The sequence below is a fragment of the Ursus arctos genome, unplaced genomic scaffold (genome assembly GCF_023065955.2).
Source record: "Ursus arctos isolate Adak ecotype North America unplaced genomic scaffold, UrsArc2.0 scaffold_25, whole genome shotgun sequence".
Classification (NCBI taxonomy): Eukaryota; Metazoa; Chordata; class Mammalia; order Carnivora; family Ursidae; genus Ursus; species Ursus arctos.
In genome coordinates, this window is record NW_026622930.1 from 11,175,967 (window position 1) to 11,202,949 (window position 26,983).

General features: G+C 42.3%; 1 protein-coding gene across 1 annotated transcript in view; it reads right to left on the minus strand.

The window, feature by feature from the left end:
• Nucleotides 1-7,560: 7,560 nt before the first annotated feature.
• Nucleotides 7,561-26,983, minus strand: part of GOLGA5 (golgin A5) — a 34,395-nt gene continuing 14,972 nt past the window's right edge. The window contains exons 6-13 of the mRNA XM_044389969.3: nt 25,461-25,664; nt 21,371-21,541; nt 18,554-18,682; nt 16,008-16,106; nt 13,819-14,044; nt 10,737-10,842; nt 9,321-9,384; nt 7,561-8,036 (exon numbers count right to left, since the gene is read on the minus strand). Of these exons, the coding sequence (XP_044245904.1) occupies nt 7,956-8,036; nt 9,321-9,384; nt 10,737-10,842; nt 13,819-14,044; nt 16,008-16,106; nt 18,554-18,682; nt 21,371-21,541; nt 25,461-25,664 (1,080 nt within the window). The 3' untranslated portion in view covers nt 7,561-7,955. The remainder of the gene's footprint in view (nt 8,037-9,320; nt 9,385-10,736; nt 10,843-13,818; nt 14,045-16,007; nt 16,107-18,553; nt 18,683-21,370; nt 21,542-25,460; nt 25,665-26,983) is intronic.

Below are 26,983 nucleotides of genomic sequence, written 5' to 3' on the forward strand. Positions count from 1 at the left end.
CATCCCATCTCCTTTGCCATATTCTATAGGTTAGAAGCAAGTCATGGGGGGCGCCTGGGTGGCGCAGTCGTTAAGCATCTGCCTTCGGCTCAGGGCGTGATCCCAGCGTTCTGGGATCGAGCCCCACATCAGGCTCTTCTGCTAGGAGCCTGCTTCTTCTTCTCCCACTCCCCCTGCTTGTGTTCCCTCTCTCACTGGCTGTCTCTGTCAAATAAATAAATAAAATCTTAAAAAAAAAAAAAGAAGCAAGTCATGGGTCCCACCTGCACTCACGAGGAGGGAATTACCCAAAAGCATGGACAGCAGGAGGTGAGAAATTATTGGAGGTCGGCTTAGGGTCTGTCTGCCACAAAGAGAATGAGGAGAATCCACTTAGCAAGTGCCACACACACACTAAACATTTATTTACTACTTAGGAGGACTAAAGCATCATGTGTATTAACCCATTTCTTCCTAATTTCACAGTGGTTGTCACTGGAAAGGGGCTGGATGGGGAGGTGCTGAAAGGACACTAGAATGTTCTGTATACATTGGTGCTTGGAGTTTTTGCAATGAGCATGGACTCATTGAAAACTATGATTTCAACTATACCTTCTCTTTCTTCACTTCTGGATCTTTCTGCACATACACAAGGGGGAGAAAAAGACTGGAAGGAAATAGGCCAAAATGTGAAGACTTACTAGTTTGGAGTGGTGGGCCTATGGATGAATGATATTTTCTGCTTTATATTTTTCTGTTTCTCACGATTAAGGAATATTATTCTAATGATCAGGGGGGAAAGCCCAAGTGATCCGAATGTTTTTTATGTCCAATTTTACAGTTAAAAATAATGCAAACCCTCTTTGTTTCCCTTCTGCAGAAAGGCAATTTCCTGCTTGGGTAGCTGATGGTGTCTGCTCCCAGAGCTCAGAGAAATAAATCAGATGGCAGCAGGGAACACACACCTGCTTCCTCTCACGCTGATAAAGAACAATGAACTCTCATCAGAACATACCTGGCTTTGCCCCAGGACTAACTGTTATTTGAAAAAATATGGCAGGTTTTCTCCAGCGACTAAAAGCTCCTGGAAGGTTCTAGCCAAGATGGGAAATGGAAGACTCAGTACCAGGCAGATTTGGTAAGAGGACATGTCCAGTGACAACGAGTTTAACCCCGTGGCTGTATGAAAACAAACAAGCAAAAGATCTATTTGATCTTACGTTTGTAACTGGTTGGAGGACTTTGACGGGTCTCTGAACTCATTTGCTTGCAGGTAGAATGAGAGAATCGGATATGGAGGACCTTCTACCAGAGCCAACTGACCAGCCCACACCTGTGGTCAAAACCAATAAAACACAGACGCCCAAAGTTGGGGATAAGCTCGCTGACGCAAGGGAGAACGTGGCTCGGGAGCACATCCACAGGGGAGGTGACAGGGGCTCCTCAAGGGCTTGGGCTTGTGTGGGATGATGGTGCGGTCATGAAGAAATTGAAGCGGTTCTGGTTTGGATGGTCTCAAGAGCGGGGGTTAATTTGGTGACTGAGTATCTCAGTGATAAGCGTCTAGAAGGGAGTTAAAATGGGGTCTGAGTTTGTATCTGTGATACGACAGCAATGGCTCAGACAGTAGCCGTGCTTGTCAGAAGAGGGGAGGTTTCGTCATTTTTGTGCTCGCAAGAGGGGCCTTGTCACCGTCTTGCTCTAGGGAACAACTGGCTGTTTCCACTTTCTTGGTCCATTCCAACTTTAAAATAAATGCACAGCCCAACAAACAAAAAAACCCCTAACATTTGGGGGAAAACTTCAATTTAGAAAATGCTTTTTACCTACGGGGAAATTCTTTGTGATTCTTTCCAGTTTCTCCATTCTTCAGACGAGGGAACCGAAGTCCGAGCTGTTTAGTGGCTTTGCAGCTAGGTAAGCAAGCTGGAAAGGAGCGGCACCCAATTCTTAGCTTTGTATTTCTTCGTTGTCACACATCACTGTTCCTCCTGTGTCCTAGTTTCTAAAATTGCACCCATTCTGGAAATCTGCCATGTGCCCTCCTAGGCTCTGGAGGTACCACTGAGACAAGACAGGGTGTATCAAGCGTGGCGTCCAGCCAGAGTGACAGAGGGTGAGGGGCAGCTCTGTTGGGCACCAGCGTGAAGAGGAGGGCCTGCAGTGTGCTCCGGGAGCTCATGGCCGGGGAGGGGCACTAGGGTGTCTGCTGCCACCGTACAAACTACCATGAACGTAGTGGCTTAAAACAATGCAGATGACTTACGACAGTCTGGAGGTCAGAGGTCTGGAACAGGTCTCACTGGGCTGACATCAAGGCCTCGACAGAGATGCGTTCCTGTGCGGAGGCTCGAGGGGACTCCGTTCCCTTGCCTTCTCCGGCTTTGAGAGGTCGCTTGCGTTCCTCGGCTCACGGCCCCTTCCCCGTCTGCAACTGAACACCTCTGACTTCTGCTTCTGCCACCGCATCTCTTTCCGACTCTTCTGCCTTCTTCCATCTTGTAAGGACCAATGTAGGGTTATTGGGTAATCCAGGATAATCTCCTGTATCACGATCCTTCATCTACTTGCATCTGCAGTGTCCCTTTTGCCGTAACTATTCACAGGTTCCAGGGATTGGGACACAGACATCTTTGGGGGGCCGTTATCCTGCCCACCATAGGCACCCAGCCTAGCATCTTTTTTGGTGGGGGAGAGAGGTGTTCAGACTTCATAGAGAAAGTGGCATTTAAATTGACAGCAGGAGGGGACGGGGGTAAGAAGGCAAGTGTCGTAAGCAGAGGGGAGGTCTGGAGGTGGACAGGAGGCATGTGCACTGGTGGGTCCATTAGTCAGTGATCACTAGGTTATGTTCCCCCACAACCAACATGTCCCCTGTTGACACACTCCATGTCTGACCGTGCTCCAGAACCTAGGCTGAAGGAGCAGCACCTATCTGGGACACGCTGGGCTCACGGCAAAGGAACAAGTAGGGGCAAGACCACAAGATGCTTACAGCTCCTGCTGGGGAATGGCACATATCCCCTCCACTCACATTTCACCAGCCAAAGAAGGCAGTTTAGAAGGCCAAGGCTGAGGTTGGTGGGACAGAAAGTAAAATCCTCTCAAGGGAAGAGGCTGTGAATAATTGCGGAGGCTCGGCTGGAATGGTGCAAGAGACTGGAGTGCAGAATGAGACGTGTGATGGGGCTTGAAGCTCAGACCATGCAGGGCTCCGATGTGCATCAGTTTCCCTTGTTGGGCTGCAGGCTCCACGAGGGCGGGAGCTGGGTCTCTGCCTTATGGTCCAGCCCAGTGTCTCCCAGCCTTTTCTGTCATCGTCACTCCCCTCCATGAAATCTCAGTGCAAGGCTGCCTGGTATGCACACCTGGGCTTTACATATGAAAACAGTATTTTTTGTAAGAACCAATTTTCACCCACTTGCTGGTGATATTGGCCCGTTAGCATGTTCTAGCCATGATTACGTTTAAGGTTTTAATTAATGCTCGAATTCAATTGACTTCCACCGTATTTGTGAGTTGAAGCAAATTGCTAGTAGCTGGAAAGCGTGCACACAAACCTTCCAACTTCACGTGCGCTCAGCTTACGCAGTACTCCCAGAGCGGAGGGGTGCCGTGGGGAGGGGAGGGAAACTGGAGATGAGGAAAGAATCTAATCACAGGCAGGTGTGGCTTTGCAGAACTTCCAAAAATTGCACCTGAGTATCTTTCTGCTTTCAGAAATCTTCTCCACTGTCTTTTGGGAAAGTCTGCTAAGCATGACCGAACTTTCCCCGATGATTAAAGTTCTTCACTAAGTGCAGCTAGGACCAGCAGTATCCTCGGGTCACCTTTTGGTTTTGTATTTTAAATACTTATGGCCTTGCCCTTTGGGGGGAACTCCTGGCAAGCTGCCCAGGCTGAGCCCTCAGCACTGCCAACATACCCCGTCAGTCAGTTAGTTGCTCTTTGGTCTGGTTTTAGGAACCAGACGCGGCGCACGAACGGGACAGATGCTGAGCGAAGGTCTCGGGAGCCCTGGAGGAAGCGTGCAGGAGCTCGGTGCTTGGCCTGATGCGGTCAGTGAGGCTCAGTGAACATCAACTGAAGGCCAGTTATGGGCTAGGCATTGGTCTAGGCACCGAGGCTACAATAGCAGGTAAAAAAGGACAGTCCTCGCCCTCTGGGGATCAGAGATGTCCAAACACACTGGCGTTTCTGAGGTTGGACCGTGCGACAGCGGTGGTGCCAGGCAGTGACTCATGCCATGCTTGGTCAAACACGGGACACGTGTGTCTTCAGCTGTACTCTCGGATTTCATTTCATTTTTGTTTGCTCTTGACTTGAACAAACATGAAGAGTTAACAATGAACGTGGAGACGGAGAAATTATGAGGGAATGCACAAACTCACTGATCTGTGTTCCTTGTAACTACACAGGAAAATGTAGTCACCCACCTTGGGTTCGGCCTGTCTTCACGGAAACAAAATGAAATCTATACTATTCATCATTTGTGTGTGGAGCAATTGTGGCCTGTGGATTTCTAAAATACAGATTTTTTAAAGTTTTCAAATTAAGAAAAGATATTTGAAGGAATTGGTGGTTCAAGGTCAGAGGGGTTACTAAGGAGAAACAAAAGGATTTCACATTCCAAGTCCTTACCGTGGGCTATAGGTCCCTACCGCACTGGCCCCAGCGCTCTCTCTTCCCTCATTCTGTTCCAGTCACGCTGGCCTCCTTGGCCTCACCAAGCCTACTCCCATTCCAGAGGCTTTGCTCTCATGTAAGCTACTGCCCAGGAAGCCCACAGGGTGTTTCGCACGGCCCACCCCTGCGCTCAGGCCCTGCACCAGGGTCACTTCTGCAGAGGACTCCCCCGCCCCTCCCCTACCTCTCTTTGAACCTTTACACTGTTCTTCCCAGCATTTAATACCAAGGGCTACGCTATGCATATGCTTAGTCTGCCTTCTCACTTAATGGTAAGCCCCACCAGGGCAGGGACTTTAGTTCCCTGCCACTCCCCAGTCCTAGAAGGGACCAGCACACAGGGCACTCATAATCTGGATTACTTTGTAGCCTTATTATAGACTAAAAACTTGACCGCTCACTTTTTTCTTTGGGACATCTTCTATGAATAAGGTTTCTGTAGGAACACACTTGATGCTCAAATATTCTTATAAAAGGAAAAATCTTACTTATTTTGAGGTGTTTGTGTGTGTCTTAGAAGTGTGAAGTTCACTTATTCCGTGTTCTTCTGACTCAGGAATGAGTTAATCGGAATACTGGTTAAACATGTTCAGCATGACCACTAAGACATTGTTTTCAATCATTTCTTTCTTCTAACCGAATCCCAGCCCGAAGAGCCTGCCTGCGGCCGTCAGTCCTGACTGCTCTTCGGCTCTAAGTCCTTTCCTTCTACTTCCATCCTACCGAGGGGCCCAGGGGCCTTTCCCCACACAGCCAGCCTCTTGCCACAGGGCGCTTGCACCCACTGAGGCGCATTCGAACCCATAGTTTGGGGTTTTGCCCCCACAAGGTGAGTTGGATATAAGGCTTCTTAAACTGAGGCTGGACCACCAAGCCCCAGACAGCCTAACCCCTCCTCCACCAAAGGACAGGCCGTTTAACATGTGTTTACAAAACCCACGCTTTTCCTTTGATGGTTTTGTTCTGGAGCAATAGAAATGGTAGCTTTTGGTAAGCACAAAGTCTAGAGAAAAAGAGATATTCTTATAATAATAAAACAATCTATTCTCCAAATGATAGCTACAAACACAAAGCAGTACAAGAGTTCTGAGAATATATGTATATGTGCGTATATATAATGTATGTCTACTATACACTCTGTATTATATGTATATACATATAATGTCTTTAAATGAACACACTGGATAGAAAAGAAAACAATCGGCTCTCATGCAATCCTTTTAATTAGGTCAAGGTTTCGTGCTATCTGAGGATAAATGAAAGGGAACACTTTTTAAAATTCCCCAGTTGTTAGTGGCTAAGAATACTGAAACTGAAACTTAATTAAAAAGTAACTGCAGAAAAATAATCTTGGAAACACTTTGTCAAACTATTTCCAAAGCCAAGAAAGTGCAAAGACTGAAAAAAGATTTAGAGGCATCCCTACCAAAGCCAGGAGGACGCGCAGAGATGGGAAGTCTGGCAGGACACGACGGTGAAGCATGTGCTGTTTTCCATTTTAAGTTACGCAACCTGGTTTTAATCATTTTCCAGAAATTTTTCCAAATTAGAAGAGAGGAAAAACCACCTTTAAAAGATATTAGCAAGACTAAACTTTTACTTTACCCCATTTAAGATCAAACCTGGCCTCACAGCTCCACTCTGACAGGCCCTCACAGCCGAGGAAGAAGGTGACATAAACCCTGCGGACTGAATGGCACGCCTCTACCCCCAATCCCTCACCTCCACTTTAAGCTGATGTGGCATTTCTGCCTTTTGCATTCATGCTAAACTGAGAAAAAGCGCAAGCATCCGTCAGATGACCTTCAAAACTTCATTTTCTGATGAAAAATAAGAAACATATACATTTCCTAGGGTATCAAAACTTCTGAAGATTTATAGGTCAATTAAAGTCAGAGTACAGATGTCGTTAAGAACAGAAACTCTGCTCGGGTTTTCAGTTAGGCACCAGCCGACATCCTCAACAACATTCCTGATGGGAAGAACTACACCCCTGCCCAAGGTCTACACGTATTAATCACTCACGAAGAGAGACCACCAGTACCCAGAGGACAAAATAAGAATTCAGACATGTGGAGGAAAAGGAAAGCCAAAAGAGACATTATATTGAACTTAAAGCAAAGAAAATTTCTCTTTCCAGAGAATAATTCTGTAATGTCTTTGCACTGGAGTGTTTTAAAAGTGCAAAGGTCGATAAAATAGATTTCATTGCTAAATGCTACAAGCAGGGGATATCTTGAGCTAACCCAAGGCGCAGGCTAGAGAAAAGGAAAAGAGGAGGACAGTGAATGAGAGTGTAAGAAGCAGAGGAAGCTGGCACGGTGGGGGTGGGACGGAGAGGTGCATCCAACAGAGCAGGGGCAAAGCACCAAGAATCACTTACAGGTGGCACCCCTGCTGATCTCTGCTCCACTCGCTAGAGCCCATTGGGAAAGGTCCTATTTAATGGCGATGAGAAACTATTATTTTTTAAAAAGAAAAATGCTGGGGCGCCTGGGTGGCTCAGTCATTAAGCGTCTGCCTTCGGCTCAGGGCGTGATCCCGGCGTTCTGGGATTAAGCCCCACATCAGGCTCCTCTGCTGGGAGCCTGCTTCTTTCTCTCCCACTCCCCCTGCTTGTGTTCCCTCTCTCACTGGCTGTCTCTCTCTGTCAAATAAATAACTAAAATCTGTAAAAATAAAAGAAAGAAAGAAAGAAAGAGAAAGAAAGAAAGAAAGAAAGAAAAAGAAAGAAAGAAAGAAAGAAAGAAAGAAAGAAAGAAGAAAGAAAAAAGCACAGTAAATTTTATTTATGTGTTTATATGAAAACTTATACCAATCGAGTCTTTACCATGTAAGAAGTAAATCCATATTTGCAAAGCTAAATATATGAAAATACAAAACCAGACTGACTTATCAAAAAGAAAACATTTTATTTGTATCACTAAATACAATTAGTTTCCCTGATTATAACCCATAATGCATGTCACCTAAAATAGGATGGTCTGTACAGAGGTGAACAAACCCAGCAGGTCCATGTGTATACAAATAAACACTGAACCTCTGACTTCAGAAAAAGCAGAGCTGAGCTTATTAAATTATTGTCTGTCTGTTTTAGAAACTCTTACCATTTGAAGGAAATGAGAGGAAGATTTAGGTAGCAGAGTACTTGTATAATAACTTAACGAGTTAAAAGCTTGTAGTGATGAAATAACCTTGTGCACTGCTGTCAGCAATTTCAGGCAACTGGTCCTTTTGCAGATGCCAAGTCTGGAAAAAGACAACCAATCACTGAAGCAACTGGGCTCAGTTCATTTGCCATGTGGTTGGTCGTGGTGCATTTCTGGTGTATAAGTCAATAGAACAATCATGACCCAGAGATGAAGCAAAGCCTAAAGAGAGAGAAAACAATTTACAGATTAGCCAATGAATCAATCTTCACCAAAGGCCCACTGTGTCGTGTACTGAGGGCAGGAACCATGTCTTGTCTTTGCATGGCCAGCACTGGTCTGCAACCTTGCAGGGGCCCAGTGCCTGTTTACTGGATAAATAATGAAGAAACAAACATGCAAACAAACAAGCTAAGTGCGATGGAGGGTAACGGTTTTGAGACCTACAGAATTCTCAGGTGAGAATTATCAAAGTTGTTAGCACATCCGTAAATGCATGAGTGCACATGAATAACCGATCAGGTGACTATAATGCAGAGGAGATGCAGGACTGGAATTGCTAGATGTACATGCAGTTGGTTGCAAAGGCTTTTTTTTAGAACAGAGTCATGGTTGTACGGTTGGTGTTCTGCAAAAGGGTTTAGCCATGATTTGGTGAACAGGAGACGGGAAGACATTCCTGACAGGAATAATGTGTCAGGCTTCAGAGGCTGATTCAGGGTCTAGCACAGGACCCACAGTGAGGAATTTCCCCTAACTCCCTCATGGCAGCGCTGACACCATGACACATGGCGCAGGTGTTCTTCCTCATCTCCAACAGTGGGAATCCACCTGCGTGCACCTATTCTAAATCCTTCTTGATGCTGTTCAATTTTTTTCTTTTCTTCTCTCCATCCCTCACTTCTTAAACACTTTTTATTCAAAGGAGTAACTCTTCCCTCTAGTGGATCACAGAGAAATTTCTTTCTAGGTAAGTTTTTTTCTTTTTCAGGAAGACTGCTTGTCTTAATTGAACTCAACTAGACGTCCTCATTCAGAACAGTCAGAGGCTTTTTAGGGTCAAAGGACACATGAAACAGTATCCCAAACCATGGTGACCACTGTATTAGAGCTAAGAAATCTGAAAGAATGGAAATCAATGTTGAGCTCCTTTCAGAATATAAAGCAAAACACATGAAAATAATCAAAGAAACTTAACATCAACCTAAAAATGAAATCAATTGTTTTGCACATTTTTGTCATTAGAGGGGCTCAGAAGTAGAGGTAACTATTAAACTGCATTACAGGTCATTTTATTGCAGGACAAGCCTTTGAGCAATTTATATTTTAGATGCAATGAACTGTCACTCTACATGCATCCTTGAGAAAAAAAGTTTTAATGACTGAAAATGAGTTCTATTTTCTTTCAAAACTAATTGCTGGATTTTAGTCAAAATGCTCAGCAGCTGGAAAAAAAACTTGTTAAAAATCAAGTGTAGCATTACTTTTTCAAATAAGTTTACTTACCATATATATAATTACAAAAACTCGTGCTATGGGGTATCTTCGGAGAAAAATTCCCAGGCGGATGCTGTGCAAATGGGGGGCGGGAAGAGGAGACAGTTACATTCAAAGCACATCTTCCTGTGGTAACAGCCAACGATGCCTTTTAGGATTTCTCTCATTTAAGCTATTTATGTGGCCATCATAAAAGAAAAATCATTTTACAGCAGATTGTTAAATGATTACTTGAAATAACCATATAGAAACATGATAGTAAACAAACACTTTCTCTCGTTTGTGGCTTGACTGTTAAATACGGTCTATTTCCCTTAATTCTTCAGCTGCACCTATAGGGGGCAAACTCTCTGAATAATTTTTCTTTTAGAGACCAAACAAGTTACGAGAGAGATAAGGCAACAGTCAACACGTGCACAGGATAAAGGCTGGTTAACACTTGGGATAGCTAATCCGGAAGCTAGTGCACAGGTTTCTAAAAGGCTCAGAACTACAGAAACTCAAATACACACCAAAGTAAATGCGGGAAGAATACGAAGTCCAGACCTGACTACTCACGTCTCTCTGCAACATTTTTTCCCTGTCAAGATGGATACATACATAGGCAAATACACCTTTCTTCTAGGCCTTTCTGCTTCTTTCACTGCCATCAGCATAACGCCTAGTATCTAATTTCTCTAAAAATTATTACGTATGTTGAATAAACAAATAGTTGAAATAAATGTGCTTAATAATCTGGACATAACGACTATGGCATCCTTGGCCCATGGCCTCAAGAACCTTAGCAAATCATCCTCTTGATTTTTAACAACACAGCTTTATTCTGACACAAAAAAGGTAAGAAAAGATTGCTCTATTTTGCAAAAATTCATTATAATTGTGTTTAATTAGAAACACTAAGAGGCAGTGGATTTAGTGGATTAAACATGAAGTTTATCAAGGCAAACATACACTGTTAAAACATTTTCTTTATAAGGTGCATGTCTGCTAGTATAAAGAAGTTACAAATATATAATAACATGTATATAAATTAACATTACTTATGTAGTATATATCAAGTATATATTAAAATGAGTACTGTTCACTATACATAGTGGCATCTTTTATTCTCACCACATGATAAAGTAATGAAAGAAAATATTCCAGTGGATGTATTTACATGAGATAGAGGTTTTCTCAATGAAATTTAATAAGAGTTTACTATAGAAAGAAGAGAAATGATCAGGGTTAGTCATCTTCAGTAAAACACAGGCACTGGCCGACCACATAAAGCAATCTCATGAGATCGAAATATTGTGAGAGGAAGTAGGGAATATCACTCTAAATATCAGCTCTGCCTGATGGGACTCACTGTGACTGAAGCTACCGGAAAACGGTACAAAAATAGCTGACGATCCATCACTCATCATTACTGCCCTTGCTTACCTAAACTGGTCAATGGAACTAGCAGCTTTTCGGACTTTTCCATACATTCCTGCCAGATTTGTTTCTGTATCATTAAAAAGAACAGGTACATTTCGGAGCCGTGTGCCTGTTTAAACAAGAAAATAATGAATTAATGTACAAACACCAAAAGCAACGTCCTAACAAAATTATAGTTGAATATATTACTGTACTACAAATGGAAGAAATTCGCAAGGCCAACTTTCTAAGCATTACATTCAAAGAAGGTGAAACTATAAAGAAAAGACATAAATTTGATTATATAAACTACTTAAACTTCATATCCACAAAAATAAAAATTAAAAAACTAAAAAATATATTTCCCCATGAAATTAGCAAAAATTGAAGTTTACAAATACCAAGTGTTGCCAGGAGTCAATATCAATGAGCAAAAGTGAGGCCAGACACCCTTTCTACAATGCTGATGACTCCCAGATTTCTATCTCCAGCCCAGACCACCAACTCCAGACTCATCTAATCGTCTGTTTTGTTTCCATCTGGATGTCTAACATCATCTCAAGCTCAGCATGCCCAAAACCATGATTCTGACTTCCTGCCCTCCCTGACAACCTACATACCCTGCCTTTTCCCCCATCTCAGTATTTGACAACATTGTTTCATCAGCTCAAGCCAAAACCCTTGACTCCTTTCTTTCTCTCAAACTCCACATCCAATCTGCCACTCACCTTTAAAATAACCCCCCCTCTCTGGTTTAACTGCCACCATCCCCCATGCACATTATTATAATGGCTTCTCTCTGGTCCTCTGCCTCCGCTCAGTTCTCTGCCGTCTATTCTGGACATAGCAGCCAGAGGCATCTTGCTAAAATGCAGTCAGTCACCCCTTTCAAGATCCTTCAATGGCTTCCTACTTCATTCAGAGTAAAATTCCTTACACAGGCCAAACAATCTCCTCCAAGTTCTCTGAATTCCCCCTTTGACTACTCTCCCCCCTCACTCAGTCTTCTCCAGCTGTACTGGCCTCCCTGCTGTTCCTGCAACATGACAGCACTGCTCCTACCTCTGGGCCTTTGCACCTGCTCTTCTCTTTGCCTGGAAACTCTTCTTGCAGACCCCTTCTAGTCTATCATCACCTTTGGGACTTTAATAAAGTGCTTTATTTTGCCTTCTTTGGTATGTGTGATTACTAGTGATACTGAACATTTTTCTAATCAGAAATATCATAAATATTTAATGACTTTTCTAGTTTTTTCATGTTTCAATTTAATATTTAATTCTTCAATATAATAGGGATTAATTTTGTGTACAAGTGAAATGAAGATTTAACTTTAAACAAATTCCCCCTAGCTCACCAGCTGGTCCAGCACCACAATGATTCACTGATTTCTGACAGATTATTATATGTTTAATTCTTATATATTAATTAGGATTTTCTTCTGGGCTATTTTGTTTTGTTTGTTTTGTTGGCATCACAGATTAGAATTTGTTTTTGTTTTTTATTTTTTATTTTTATTTTTATTTTTTTTTAAAGATTTATTTATTGGACAGAGACAGCCAGCGAGAGAGGGAACACAAGCAGGGGGAGTGGGAGAGGAAGAAGCAGGCTTCTAGCAGAGGAGCCTGATATGGGGCTCGATCCCAGAATGCCAGGATCACGCCCTGAGCTGAAGGCAGACACTTAACGACTGCGCCACCCAGGCGCCCCTTGTTTTTGTTTTTTAACGTAAGCTCTAGGGGCACTTGGGTGGCTCAGTCAGTTAAGTGTCCGACTATTGATTTCAGTTCAGGTCATGATCTCACGGTTGTGAGATCAAGCCCTGCATTGGGCTCCACACTCAGTAGAGAGTCTGCTGGAAATTCTCTCTCTCCTTCCCTCCCTCTCCCTCTAGTAAATAAATAAATCTTAAAAAAAAAAAAGAAAATTGATTTATTGAAAAAAGTTAAAAAAACAATAAAACAGACAATATAAACATATATAGGAAAAAAGTCTGAAAGGAGATATTCTAAAATGTTATCTGAGGGGAACAGAGTATTTGGATGATTTTAATATCCTTTTTTTGAGATTTCTTTTGACAGCAACCATGTTATTAAAAACATATCTATAAAATGTTATTTTTTAAAAACTTAAAAAAACTTTTTTTTTTTTTAAAGATTTTATTTATTTATGTGACGGGCGGGGGACAGAGCACAAGTAGGGGGAGCGGCAGAGGGAGAAGCAGACTCAATGCTGAGCAGGGAGCCTGACGTGGGGCTCGATCCCAGGATCCTGAGATCATGACCTGAACCGAAGGCAGATGCTTAACCGACTGAGCCACCCAGGCACCCCTTAAAAAACTTTTAATTTAAAGCCAAAGAACTGAGAAATTTGCTGAATTTCTTTATGAAGCTCTAAGATTAAAAACCTGATCTGTTGAAGCTTATACTGAAATCTTTAAAATTCTTCTTGATTTGGGACTTGACTTTGGGACTCTACAGATTTCTCTATTGAAATTATAGAGAATGGATATACTTATAAGACTAAGTATTAACTTTAATATTCATAATTATGGACTAGAAGATTATTAAAGCAAATCTTCAAGTTTCCTGAAAGCCCCTCTCTGCCAAATTATCTACCTTATCATCAATATCTTGTTGAATGTCCTACGTATTTCAACATGATCATTGTTCCTCGGGCCTCCCTTCTCAAAGTCCCATGCTAACAAGGGGTATATTTGACAGAGAGAGACAGCGAGAGAGGGAAGACAAGCAAGGGGGGTGTGAGAGGGAGAAGTGGGTTTCCTGCTGAGCAGGGAGCCCGATGCGGGACTCCATTCCAGGACCCTGGGATCATGCCCTGAGCCGAAAGCAGACGCTTAACAGCTGAGCCACCCAGGCGCCCCATAACGAGGGGTATATTAATCAGTCCACTCTCCTGTCTGCTAAAGATCATGTCAAACAGTGCATGGCTCAGGCCTCACACATCAGGAGAAAAGCAGTGTTCTGCTGGATGGAGCTTCTTTTCAAATAAAAATGGTCTTTCTGTAACTTTTCAAAGTCATGCCTGAATTAACAAGGTTGGAAATTAAGGCAATGCAATGTTCTCTCAAAATTCCTTTTTTTGTTACCTTCGCCACTGTCAACTCCAGACATATTAATGGAAGACCCATTGTTGCTATTTCCACTGGCAGAGTTCACCTGCTGCTCGAGGCGCTCCAGCTGGAAGACCAAAGAGTTCTTCTCTGTGCTGAGACTCTCCAGCATGGTCTGCTTCTGGATGAGAGTCTCTGTCAGCTGATGGAGTCGGTTTTCTAACTCAGACTGACTGCTGTTGCTTAAAGTTTTATTAGTAAGCTGAAAGGCAAAGTGTTTATACAATTATTACACAAAGCAAACGTCATACAACATAGAATTACATTCCCACAGGTAAAGTGTGGCATTATTCAATTTCTCAAAACTCTATGATCATTCTTTCACTGTCTACAGAAGAGATTTTCAAACTGCATTAATGGGCCACAAAATCGATTTGGTGGGCCACAATCCACATTTTAAAATAGTTACAGAATACAATGGGACAGAGTACACAGCACACAGTATGTAAGAGTAATTCTGTTTTAGTGTTGTATTTCTAAGTACACGTGAGTACTGAGACACAAGGTGTACTTTACTTCTTACTGTGGCATCATGATCAAAGATATTTGAAAGCATCGATCCATAGTACAGTTTGAACTTCTCGGCTGGGATTCAATACCTTCCATAACTCAGCAGTTGGGGTGCGATTCGAAGACCACAAACAGGTTTTCACCTCTGCTCTGCAATTTTCTAGCTATCTGACAGTGGACACATTGCTGTAGCTCTCTGTACATGACAGTTAGGGATACAGTTACATTCTAGTGAGCAACAGTGTACATCCCACTGAGGCTTTAATTTGCATCCCCTGATGACTGATGATTTTGAGCACCTACCACGTACGTGCTTATCTGGCCACTCATTTATGGGTTGCTTTCTTTTTTTTCTTTTTCTTTTTTTTGGCAATGTATGAAGATGCCGATCTCTTTTTAAAATTGTACAAATCAACTTTCTTTTATGAGACAAAGGTTTTCTTTCCTCTGTTCTACTTAGATAAAAAAATCTTTAAGAGATATCCCCCTAAGTTAATTCTTAATTAACAAAAATAACACAATATCTTAGGCTTAGTAGGCACTCAAAAAACATTTAATAAATACAGGAATGTTTAAGGATTAAACAAATTGGTGGTTTATGCTCCTTTCTTTTGACTTTCTGCTAGAAAGTCATGTTACCACTTGTAAGCATTTCACAAAGGCAGGTGAGGTAAGAATAGAACACTGAATGTTCAGATGTTCCCAACTCTTACAAAAATAAAAATATTTTAAAATATTTTAAATTATGGACTACTATGAAGTCTGACAACTTAAAAACTAAAATTATTTAGGGGTGCCTGGGTGGCTCAGTCATTAAGCATCTGCCTTCAGCTCAGGTCATGATCCCAGTGTCCTGGGATCGAACCCTGTGTCGGGCTCCCTGCTCAACGGGAAGCCTGCTTCTCCCTCTCTCATTCCTGCTCCCCCTGCTTGTGTTCCCTCTCTCACTGTCTCTATGTCAAATAATAAATAAAATCTTTAAAAAAAACCACTAAAATTATTTGACTTTTTATGTCCAAACTAAGTCATCAGCTAATGAAAAAATGAAGAATCAATCTTCATGTAAATTATTTAAATGATCAATGAGCTCATTATTTATTAAGTCAATAAACATAAGGGATAAAGGACAATGTAAACATAAGGGAGAAAAGGACAAGCTAGAGTTACAGGATAAGCGGATGCATGATTCTGTCACAGTTAATGATATGCACTGGTAAATCTGGGTGGGGGACACATGTTATTTCCTATATTTTACATTGTCAGAGTTAAAAAGAAGTCTTGGTGACTTTATGAAAGACCTATCAATTGTTAATAGGAAGATTTATCATTGGATTTTTCTTAGGAAACAAATGGTAATTATGAAACTGGCAATCAGCACCAGCACCACTGAAGTTACAAGATATGAAATTTTGGGGTAAGTCACATGTCCTCAGATGGCTCTGGCTACAAGACACTTCTAGATGAAGAAGCCACAGAATACAGCAAACACAGACTAAAATGGCATTAGATGAAAATTCTGTATCAGATTGAAAATAACATCTCACTGTTGCAATGGCAGAATTCCAGTGAAAATATGGGAAAAGAAGGTCTTTCTGTACCCTTTAAAAAAAAATTACCACGGTATCTTTTCCCAAGTTGTGAATACTCATTCATACCTGATTCCTAAGTTTTTGAATTTCTTCTTCTCGATCTTTAATCCTGCTTTGCAATGTGTTCTTTGTTCGGTACAGATCTTCTTCTATGTAGTGGAATTCCTACAAAGTGAGACATGAATAGACAGAAGCGACATCAGTGTTCCCCATTTCATCCCCAGTACCTAAAACAGTTCCTGACACACAGGAGGCACTCAGCCAACACGCGCCACATCTACACTGAATGAACAAACGAACAGACTTGGGTGAATCTGATGAACAGCACTCCAGTACGATGGATCAAGTCTTTCCGTGGTCACAGGTCTTCATTTTTCTTGGGTAGATATGTAGGAATAGAACTGCCGGATCGCCTAAGTGTTATGTCTAACTTAAAGGGAAAAAACTTGCCAAATTGTTTTCTGAACGGTTTTCAAAATACCTGCACCATTTTGCACTCCCACGGCAATATGAGGGAGTTCCAGTTCTTCCACATCCCTCCCAACATTTGGTATCATCAGTCTTGGTTAAGTGTAGCTATCCTATGGGGACGTCCTGATATCTCACTGTGGTTTCAATTTGCATTTCTCTAATGATTAATGATGCTGAACAACTGTTCATGTGCTTATTTGTATCAGGCAGTATCCTGAACCTTGTTCTAGGGGAGGGGAGGGCAGGGTAGGGCAGGGCAAGACCAGACCTCTGGATTCCCTAACAACTGCACGAATGTGCTGCTGGTTTGTGCAATGGATATGATGAGTCGGTGTCAGTAGGAATTTTAGAGCAAAGCGCATGTCAGGGAAGAAAGATTAATTAAGGATTATCAAAAGCATTATGCTTAACTGTGCAGACGAAGTAAGTAAAGGGAGCTGGAGGAAGAAGTAAACAGGAGACAGGATCAAACTGCTAGACTACTTTAGAACATTTAGTTCAACCTGCTCATTTCACAGATGAAAAGAACTGAGATAAGTGAGAATAGAGAAAATGAGGCAGTAATTTGGGTAGGAGAACCACAATTTACAAAAAGGTCTGCATGATTTCTTTTAAGCTCTAGGCTAGCACAAAATTTAAGGTTGAAATTAATTAAATTAATAAGAAGCACTACAGGACTATTTAATCCCAAGACCAAGCACTTGTACCTAGAACATCCGATGACTAAACAAATCGGCTAGAGCTACGTTCAGCTGCACTGGCCTCTGCTGGACTCTATCATTTTAAAAACGGGCACTGGCAGCGGATGCAGGAAGACCAGCTGCCATAATAAAATAAAAATTATCTCACTAACCATCAAGAACATCAAATTTTTGCCTTTCAATACATAATAGCTCCTTGAATAAATTAAAATGCAATTTCTGAAAGGACAGCCAATTTTATAACTAAATTATCTAAGACAGCCTGTGATGTCCTCTGCAGCTTGCTACTCAATCGCTTTTCTTACCACTCAGGAAACAGATGCAAGTGGCACCTTCGTAATAAAAACAAACATTTCTGATAACAGAACCAGTTTCAGAAACGAGAAATCCTAAAGAAAAGATCTAAAATATATAAACACACAAAACTGAAGATGTTATGCGATGCAGTGATCATTTTAAGAACCGTTTTCTACAAAATGAAGAGAATACAGATTTTATTGTCAGGATAAAATAAAATCATGTCTACAAGTGCCTATAACAGTGTCATTATTCAGTAAGTTCCAGATGTTATTAATATTAGATACAGCATCTTGTTCTGAAAATGTGGATGCAAGCATGTACAACTGTTTTAATAAGGAAACTATATGTAAGCATACCAAAGTAAAATAATTTGGTTGGGGGAGCAGACAACTGCTAACTGAACAAAGAAGTGTAATTTTAAACATGATTGGTAAGAACAGTCTATAAATATTTCTTCTCAAACAGAAAGAGCAGTCTAATCACAGCACTAATGTTGTATTTATATTTCTATTAAATAGTATTACTGTTGTTCCTAGAAAATACAAATGTAATAAAATGTGAAAACCAAAGGATGTTTTTAAGTTTTCCATAAATACACACTGTGACAAGGAGATATAATAAAACAGACAAGGTAGCAGAAAGAACTCTGGGACAGGCACCCTGGGTTCTATTCTGTTCTCTAGTTAACTGTGTGAGATTAGACAAGTTCCATAACCATTCTGTGGCTCTGTTTTTTATCTGTGAAATAAACAGTGAGGGGGGTGGGTAGTAACAAGACAGGAGGGAGCTAGAAGGTCCCATGTGCCATCACCACTCCACGCCCATTCTGTAAGAATTTCAGTAAGTTGCTTCACTGGAGAGTCTCCTCATAGGACTGCCAGCAAAGCGTCTTCCTTGGCAAACACCCATCTAAAATCTTTACCTGTGGGGCGCCTGGGTGCCTCAGGCAGTTAAGTGTCGGGTCATGGTCCCGGAGTCCTGAGATCGAGCCCCACCTTGGGCTCCCTGCTCAGTGGGGAGTCTGCGTCTCCCTCTCCCTGTGCCCCTCTCCCCACTCATGCTCTCTCACTTGCATGCGTGCTCACTCTCTCAAGTACATAAATAAAATCTTGGAAAAATAAAATAAAATAAAATCTTTACCTGCTTTTGTCGCTCCAGTTCTGCCTCCAGCTCTTGTTTAGATGCTTTCTGTCCAGCTATTTGGTCTTGCAGATCTTGTAACTGTTCTCTTGCTGATTCTGCTTCACTCACCTGCTGCGCCTCCACATCCTGAAACAACGGGACTTACGTGTGAAAGCAGTAATTCACTGTTCGTGTCAACATTTATCAAGTAATTACGATGCACATGAACTGGGCCCAGCAGGCACTAGAGGGATAAAGATGAGTGAGACATGGTCTCAGCCTAAAAGGAGCACGTACATGGACGCTTCACTGTATGATCCGGCAAACGGTGAGAGAAATGGACAGGACACTAGCCGCCCCAGCGCACGAACCGTATGGCTGAACAAGGAGTCGTCAACAGCGGCTCACTGGGAGATTATAGCTCTACCCAAAAGCTAACAATTTCCAAAGGAACACAAACATACCATCAAAAAGAACTTCGCTGCATCAGGCCCCTGGAATTGCAGGGTTTAGTTAGTTTTTGTGTGTGTGCGTCAAGTAGGAATATAACTTCTCTCTCACATCACCTGAGGTTAGCCTATTATTTCATTTTTTAAATTTTATTACCATTATCTGTTTTTATATCTTTCTCTATTTCTTACTCCTTCACTTAGTGTCATTATTCTCACTTCTTCAAACTCAAAAACCACTTTCTAGATTTCCTGTGGAATGTACTAGTGGCAAAGAACATGACTCTGGTTTCTCTATTTACCCCCTGTATGAGCTAAGCGTGTGTCCATCCATACAGTACCACAAGAGATTAAAATTAGCGTCTTAGGGGCGCCTGGGTGGCACAGCGGTTAAGCGTCTGCCTTCGGCTCAGGGCGTGATACCGGCGGTCTGGGATCGAGCCCCATATCAGGCTCCTCTGCTATGAGCCTGCTTCTTCCTCTCCCACTCCCCCTGCTTGTGTTTCTTCTCTCGCTGGCTGTCTCTATCTCTGTCGAATAAATAAATAAAATCTTAAAAAAAATAAAAATAAAATAAAATTAGCATCTTAATTTGCTTTTTATCTTTTCGTACACTCTGTTTTATACTCATCTAAGCAAACTCTGGCACTTCATACTCTTTGAAGAAACAGATTAATGATACTCTCAGATAATAATACCAGTGTGATACTCTACAGTGATACAACTTTGGGGATTTAGAGGAAAGCAGCAATAAGTACAATTGTTTTCCCCATCCTTGAGTTTTTGGGGTTAGTAGTAGGTAAAGTAATCTTTGTCATCAATTTGACTTAATCAGACGAATTCTTGAGAGGCGGGAAGTATGAGCAGTGGTTAAGAACATACATTCTGGAAAAAAAAAAACCAACACACTTGTTCTGGAATCAGACAGACTAAGGTTTCTAATCCCGACTCTGTTACTTTACTGGTTATAGGAAGCTACTTTCCTTCTCTGTGACTGAATTTCTTCAAACTGTAAAATGAGAATACACCATCTCCCTTAGAGGTTACAGTAAGGAACAAACGGAAGGCTGCATGCTGAGAGGTCCGCGCAATGCCTGGCAAGTAAGTGCTTAACGGTTACAGTCATTAACAATTCTCCCATTTTGCTAGATATGCTATAATCCTTATCGTAGATTTTACGAACTTCTTGAGAAATGGTCAATGTCATCAATGATGCTGGGGTAAGGATATTAAATAAAACAAGTCATATTTTCATAATCTCATCCCAAATACATGTATGAATAAGAAAAGGTATGAACAGGATTAGCATCTACTCAGTTTCTAAGTTCACAGGACTGAATTCTTTGGAATTCAAAATTAATTATAGGAAAAAAAAGTCCAACCATACAGACTATAAGGCTGACGGCCTTGGCCAGCTCTTCTACTTTGCCAGTAAGAAATCCAGAAGTAACAGTAGCTACTATTTGTTGAGAGCCTAATGCACGTCAGGGACAATGCTCTGCCCCTGACGCATATCCCTCATCCTCAAGAGAACCTGTGTTTATCTCCACTTCACAGATGAGAAAACTAAGGCTCAGTGAGATGAAGTGTCTCGTGCAGGTAACACATCTACTAAGCGCCAAAGACGGGACCTCTATCCAAATATGATATTCCAAGCGCACACTCTAGACACGAAACCCTATTCTTACAGCTTCCGCACTTTCCTTTGTAGGTCATGCACATCTTACGAACCAATGATTTGCTGAGTTAATGCATGGATGAATATTCTTTGCAAAATGTTTTTTTTCTTTTAAAGAAGGCTTGTCAGCCTGCACTTTATCTTCTCTCCATTCTCAGAGACTCCTCCTATGATATTTATGTCAAAGACTCCACGTTTAATCTAAATGAACGGTCCAACTTACTTTTGGATTAAAAACAGCAATTACATATAAACTATAAATCGTAAGATTATTCGTGAAACTATAATTTAGGGACTGTCCCTGTGTCCATTCCAGTATCAGAAAACGTCCCAGTTTTATAGATAAGCCCAAATATCATTGTGTTTTAACTACTAGATTGTAACATCCATAAATATGAAGATTCTGTCGGGCTCCTTGTGTAACTCCGAGCCCACAAGACGCCTGGCGCATGGTGGGCACAGGGTAAGAATTTGTTTTAAAGATCGCACCTAGTTACCTGTGTGTTATTCCCACGACTCCACAGTCCATCGACGGACAGGAAACCGACTGCCTCCGATGTGCTACTACACGGCGACCACTGTTCCCACACCAGTTCCACATGCCATCTCACTAACACGCTTCCCCCAAAATACAGACTCCACCGCCGCTCACCTGCCGATCGCGGGGGTCGGGAGCTATCTGCACAGTGGAGCCGTACTGAATCTTACCTGTAATTCGGATCTCAACTGATGTATCTGGCCCAACAGCTTCTGTATTTCCTCCTTTTGCATTTCCTTTTCGTGCCGAAGTTCTTCCAGCTCCATGCTGTTAGCAGTACTGCTATCGAGGCCTTCAAAACCAGAGCCTTCCTTTAAGCTGTTAATCAATTTTTCTTTAGACTATTATAAAAAAAGAAATATCTTTAAGCAAAACAGAGATTAGCTTGTATACTGAATACCATTAATCTTACACCAACTAAGCCACTATGGAAATAGTCCAATTACGTTCTCCATCAAAGAAAGTCTACATGGGGATAAGAATGCAGTAGGGCTTTGCTGTACACCGTCCTTGGATGTTAGTCCCCAGGACCACGTTACTGTTGAAAACTTTTTATTAACAAGACTTCCCTTGTATTTTCTTCTCATTCTTTCTCATGCTTTTTATCTCCATCACATGCTACTCAGCAAATATTTACGGAGCACCTACAATGGGTTTGGCACTGTGCTCAGAGTCCCATGCAATGAAGAAGTCTCTCATTTGGGATAGTACTCCCTGCCTTATAAACTAGAAGGGAAGTTACAAGTATCCAGTAGAAGGCAATAAACAAGTTAAGAGAGGCACCTGCTAAGATTACTTGGAGAGTTCCAAGGAGAAACCACTTCCTGGGGAAGAGAAGGCTTTACCTGAAAGCAGCAGTTATGCAGATCCTGAAAAATGGCCAGAATTTTTTTTTTTTTTTAAAGATTTTATTTATTTATTCGACAGAGATAGAGACAGCCAGCGAGAGAGGGAACACAAGCAGGGGGAGTGGGAGAGGAAGAAACAGGCTCATAGCGGAAGAGCCTGACGTGGGGCTCGATCCCACAATGCCGGGATCACATCGGAGCCGAAGGCAGACGCTTAACCGCTGTGCCACCCAGGCGCCCCAAAATGGCCCGGAATTTAACAGGTGTGGAGGAAACAGGACAAAGCATAAAAATGCAAAAGCATGAGGGCGTACAAGAAAGTATTGTTGAGATGCGCGTGGACAGTATGTTAGGACCAATCTAGGGGGGCTTCAGATGCCAGGCCAAAATGTTTGACTTTTATCTGGTGGGTGAAAACAAACAACTAACAAGAAGACAGGGAAGTGATAGGACCAGAGATGCATTTTAGGAGGGTTAATCTGGCAGTGGTATAAAGTAGGTGTTCACAAACTGTGGCTGATGGGCCAGATCTGGCCTGTGACCTACTTGTGTACAGCCCATAAGCTAAGCATGATCTTTAGATGTTTAAAGGATAAAAAAATAAAGACAAAGTATGTGGTACCTACAATATGTACTATTTGGCCCTTTACAGAAAAAGTTTGCCAACCCCTGGTAGAAAGGATGAGTTGGAAGAAGAGATTTGATGTGGGAAGACCAGTTTAAGAAGTGCTATAATAGGGGTGCCTGGGTGGCGCAGTCATTAAGCGTCTGCCTTCAGCTCAGGGCGTGATCCCAGCGTTCTGGGATCGAGCCCCACATCAGGCTCCTCCGCTATGAGCCTGCTTCTTCCTCTCCCACTCCCCCTGCTTGTGTTCCCTCTCTCGCTGGCTGTCTCTCTCTGTCAAATAAATAAATAAAATCTAAAAAAAAAAAAAAAAAAAAAAGTGCTATAATAATAATTCTAGGCCAGCAGCAAGGACCATCAGCTCTTTCACCTTCAAGATGAATATCTAAGAGGCACTCTCCTCCATAAAATAGTTCTCCTTTTCATGTGGTAGAATTATGGGTGACTTCTTCAAACTTCTCCGTATTTTTCATATTTTCTGTAACACACATAATTCTCTTTCTCTGCCCCCACATGGCTAATGCCCATATCCCTGTGCTGAGCTTCAGGCCTCTACTTCTGATTGCCTTCCTGAACCTTTCACCTTGGTGTCACGGCCGTTCTGCAGACTCACTGTCACTTGTCCTAGAGTCCATCCGTGCTAGCCGGTTGTCTTTCCTGCGTCTCTGCTGCACTACATGGGGCCGCATCACTCACACGCTGAAACCAGAAAACCAGAGTCCTCCTAAGGTCCACTTGCAGTTCCCCTTCCTCCAGCTGAATCCCTAAGTCTCACACATCCCACCTCCTACACATCTTTTAGCTGTCCCATCTGCCATCCTCACTGCCACAAATTCGACCAGGTCCTCGTTACTTCTCACCGTTAATTCAGATACTCTCATCTTTACCGTCTCCCTCTCACCATCCCATCCTCACCCGTCAACGTCCGCAGCGATTTGCGGAGCACCTCCTAAGGGCCTGACTCGATGCCAACTCTCCCCTCACCTCCTCTTCACCGCCAGCCCTCACGCTCAGGAAGCCTCACGCTGCTCAGTCTCTCACTTCTCACCCCTACCATCACCGAGGAGATACAGATCAAAACTCCTCTGCACAGGATGCGAGGCCCTCCATGGGTCTGCCTGTCATTGAGTTGTCTCTCCCCCCTCTTAATCCCTAACGCTGCATGCCCCAGAGGCAGGAACCAGCTGCCGTCCACTGAAGATGCCATCCCTCAGACCCCCTCTGCTCTGGCCCAGCTGCTCTATCTGAAATCTCTTCCCTACCACAAGCATTCCTACTCCTCCTTCAAGTTCCTCTTTATACAGCATCTCCAGCCATCCCTGACATTCCCCGGCAGATTTTAAGGGCTTACTGCATTAATAACTTCATTACATCGATTACCTCAGTGTCCTGCTAACTGAACTCTCTTTTCAGAAAGAAAACACACCCCCAGCATCTAACATAATGCCTCGTGAATAGTTGGGTGCTCAATAATAAATTAGAGTGACACAGAAAGAACAGTTTAGAGGACATGGATATGCTGTCTCATGAAAGGGGACTCAAAATGGTGCTCATACGCAACAGGAGGCTGGAGATAAAGGAAAAAGGTAGAGTCAAAACGTCATCGTGGTTCAAGCTGTATTGCCTGGGAAGAAGGTATAATATTTACCGAAACCGGAAAATGAAGGAGAAGCTGGTGTGGGGGGATGGGGCATTCCATGTAGAGAAGCCTGGCAGGCACTTAGAAACGGGGGTCAGGAAGTGAGGCTTGGAGACACGCTGAAGTCACACCAAGGTGACAGACAGAAGCAGAGTGAATAAATGATAACGCCAGGTAAGGAGTGAGAGAGGGCTTGGGACTGAAGCTGAGAGGACTCTTTGTCTCTGGACACTCTGGAGCAGTGCGAGAGGGCAGCTCGAGTGGCACCGGAGGCAGGAGTTTAAGGTAGGAGGACTAACAGTGTCCGACGCCCTACCCAAATCAAAGTGGATGGAAATTAAGAAAAGGAAGAAAATACGCATTCAGGTCATTAAAGATGTCTGGGAAGACAATTTCAGAAATGTATCAGGGACAGAAATGATATGAAGGAGTTAGAATTAACAGCTCTAAAATAAAGACGGCATATTTACAATAATTCTAATAAGGCTGATATTGAAAGAAAGAACAGGAAATGGACCCAAGTGGTCAAAAAAGACAAAGGATGTTTTTTCCTTAGGCAGGAGTTCCAAGATCTAGTCTTTGATTTTCCACCAAGCAACCATAGGAGTTGAGTAAGCTGAGCCGGAAAAAGGCTGCAGAGAGGAAGAAATAAAGGGAGAGGACAGACTCAGGAGGAAGAGCTTACATATAGCGGAAGAGGAACCAGCACACAGGCTGACAAACCCTCCCAGGGAAAGATAAGAGGATACCTTTCCCTCAGGAGGCAAAGGACAGAGAAGCCGAAGACTACATGAGATGACACAGCAGAAGATGGCTGAGGCTGAGACCAGCTGCTCTGAAACACTCAACAGAGGATCAGCCAGGAAGAATAAAGTGGCTGCTTTACAGCAACGTCAATACTGCCATGTTTAAGGGGACAGGTGAAGACCTGAGCTGGGCTGTGGCAGAAGGACTTTTAAATAAAAAGAAACGAAAGCGGCAGGAACAAGGGACATTTCAGCCTTCTGTAATACCTCTAAGTAGAGGAAGGCACCTGAAGTGAGCCAACCCAGCCGGACACGAACAAATCCTCTTGCAGATCTATATGGAGTCGAAAAGTGTCTCCCACTTGGGAAATCGTTAACATCCAAAAGCCATTTCATGCTTACTTGGAGTATTCTAGTAGCTTTCTGCTTGTAGTCAATGAATTCCTGCTTCGAGGACTCCAAGCTGGACTTGTACACTTTGACCTGCTGCTGTAGTTCATCAACTCTCTTCTTCTCCTCCGAGTACTTTCTTTCTGCCAGAGTAACCGCTTCTGCCAAACTCTGACGTTCCACTTCCATTTTATTAAGGCGTGCGGCAAACTCGCTCTGTGACAAATTTTTATATCAACTTTATATCATTTTCACTGAAATATATTTTACGACCATCCAATCAGATGTCTTATGGGATTTTTTTTTTAGCTCAGCCCAACAACATAACAGGGAGGTTAAAAAAAACACCACCTCATTTGTTAGGAACTGAAGAATAGGGACTCTAAGGTTGTTGGCTCCCAAATATGGCAATGCAGCGGAATCAATTATGGAGTTTTATTATTTTTTATTTTTTTAAAAGATTTTACTTGTTTATTTTGAGAGAGCGAGAGCACAGAGGGAAAGGGAGAGGGGGAAGCAGACTCCCTGCTGAGCAGGGAGCCCAACGTGGGGCTCAATCCCAGGACCCTGGGATCATGACCTGAGCCAAAGGCAGATACTTCACCGACTGAGCCACCCAGGTGCCCCAATTAAGGAGTTTTAAACAAATACAGCCACCCAAAGCCTTCCGCAGGCTTCCTGAATTGGAATTTCCAAGACTACGCTTAGAAATGGAAATCTGTTTAAGAAATTTCCAAGGTGAATCTGGTCAGCCTGATACTAGCTGATCAATGAATAAAACAGGAAGTCTATCAGAAAGCAAATGAAGGGGCACCTGGGTGGCTCAGTTGGTTAAGCGTCCGACTCTTGGTTTCAGCTCAAGTCACAATCTCAGGGTCATAAGTTCAAGCCCCACGCTCAGCGCACAGTCTGCTTAAGTCTCTCAAATAAATAAAAAGAATCTTAAAAAAAAAAAAAGCAAACCAAAGAGATAAGCAAACAGCTACATCTTTTTAAATAGCACAGCTAACGTTTTCCTTTTATTTCACATTTTCTAATAAACTATTCAATATAATTTGTTAGCTTAAGAAACTTTCAAAGCCCATTCTAGAAAAATCACATGTGTACCACTAGCCTATCTAGTGCTGAGAATTATTTATATTTTACTTTTATGCTCAAAAGTTCCCATCACCAAAACACTCAGAAGGTAAGGCAGAAGTCCGAAAGCATTTATAGTTCACACACCAATAACTAAAGCCACAAACCTCTGACCTAATACTAACTCCTGTTTTGAATAAAAAGAGCAAGAGGACTATGCTAATGTCTACTAAGCATGTGAAATGTGCCCATTGCGACTAAGAATTGAATTCTTCTGTTAATTAACTTTAATTTTCCTGTTAATTAACTTTAATTTTTCTGTTAACTAACTTTAATTAAACATAAAAATACTTAATTAATAATAGATTCATTGGGATATAATTCACATACCATAGAACTCACCTTTTTATGGTGCACAATTCAGTGGTTTTCAGTGTATTCACAGAGTTAGCTGTACA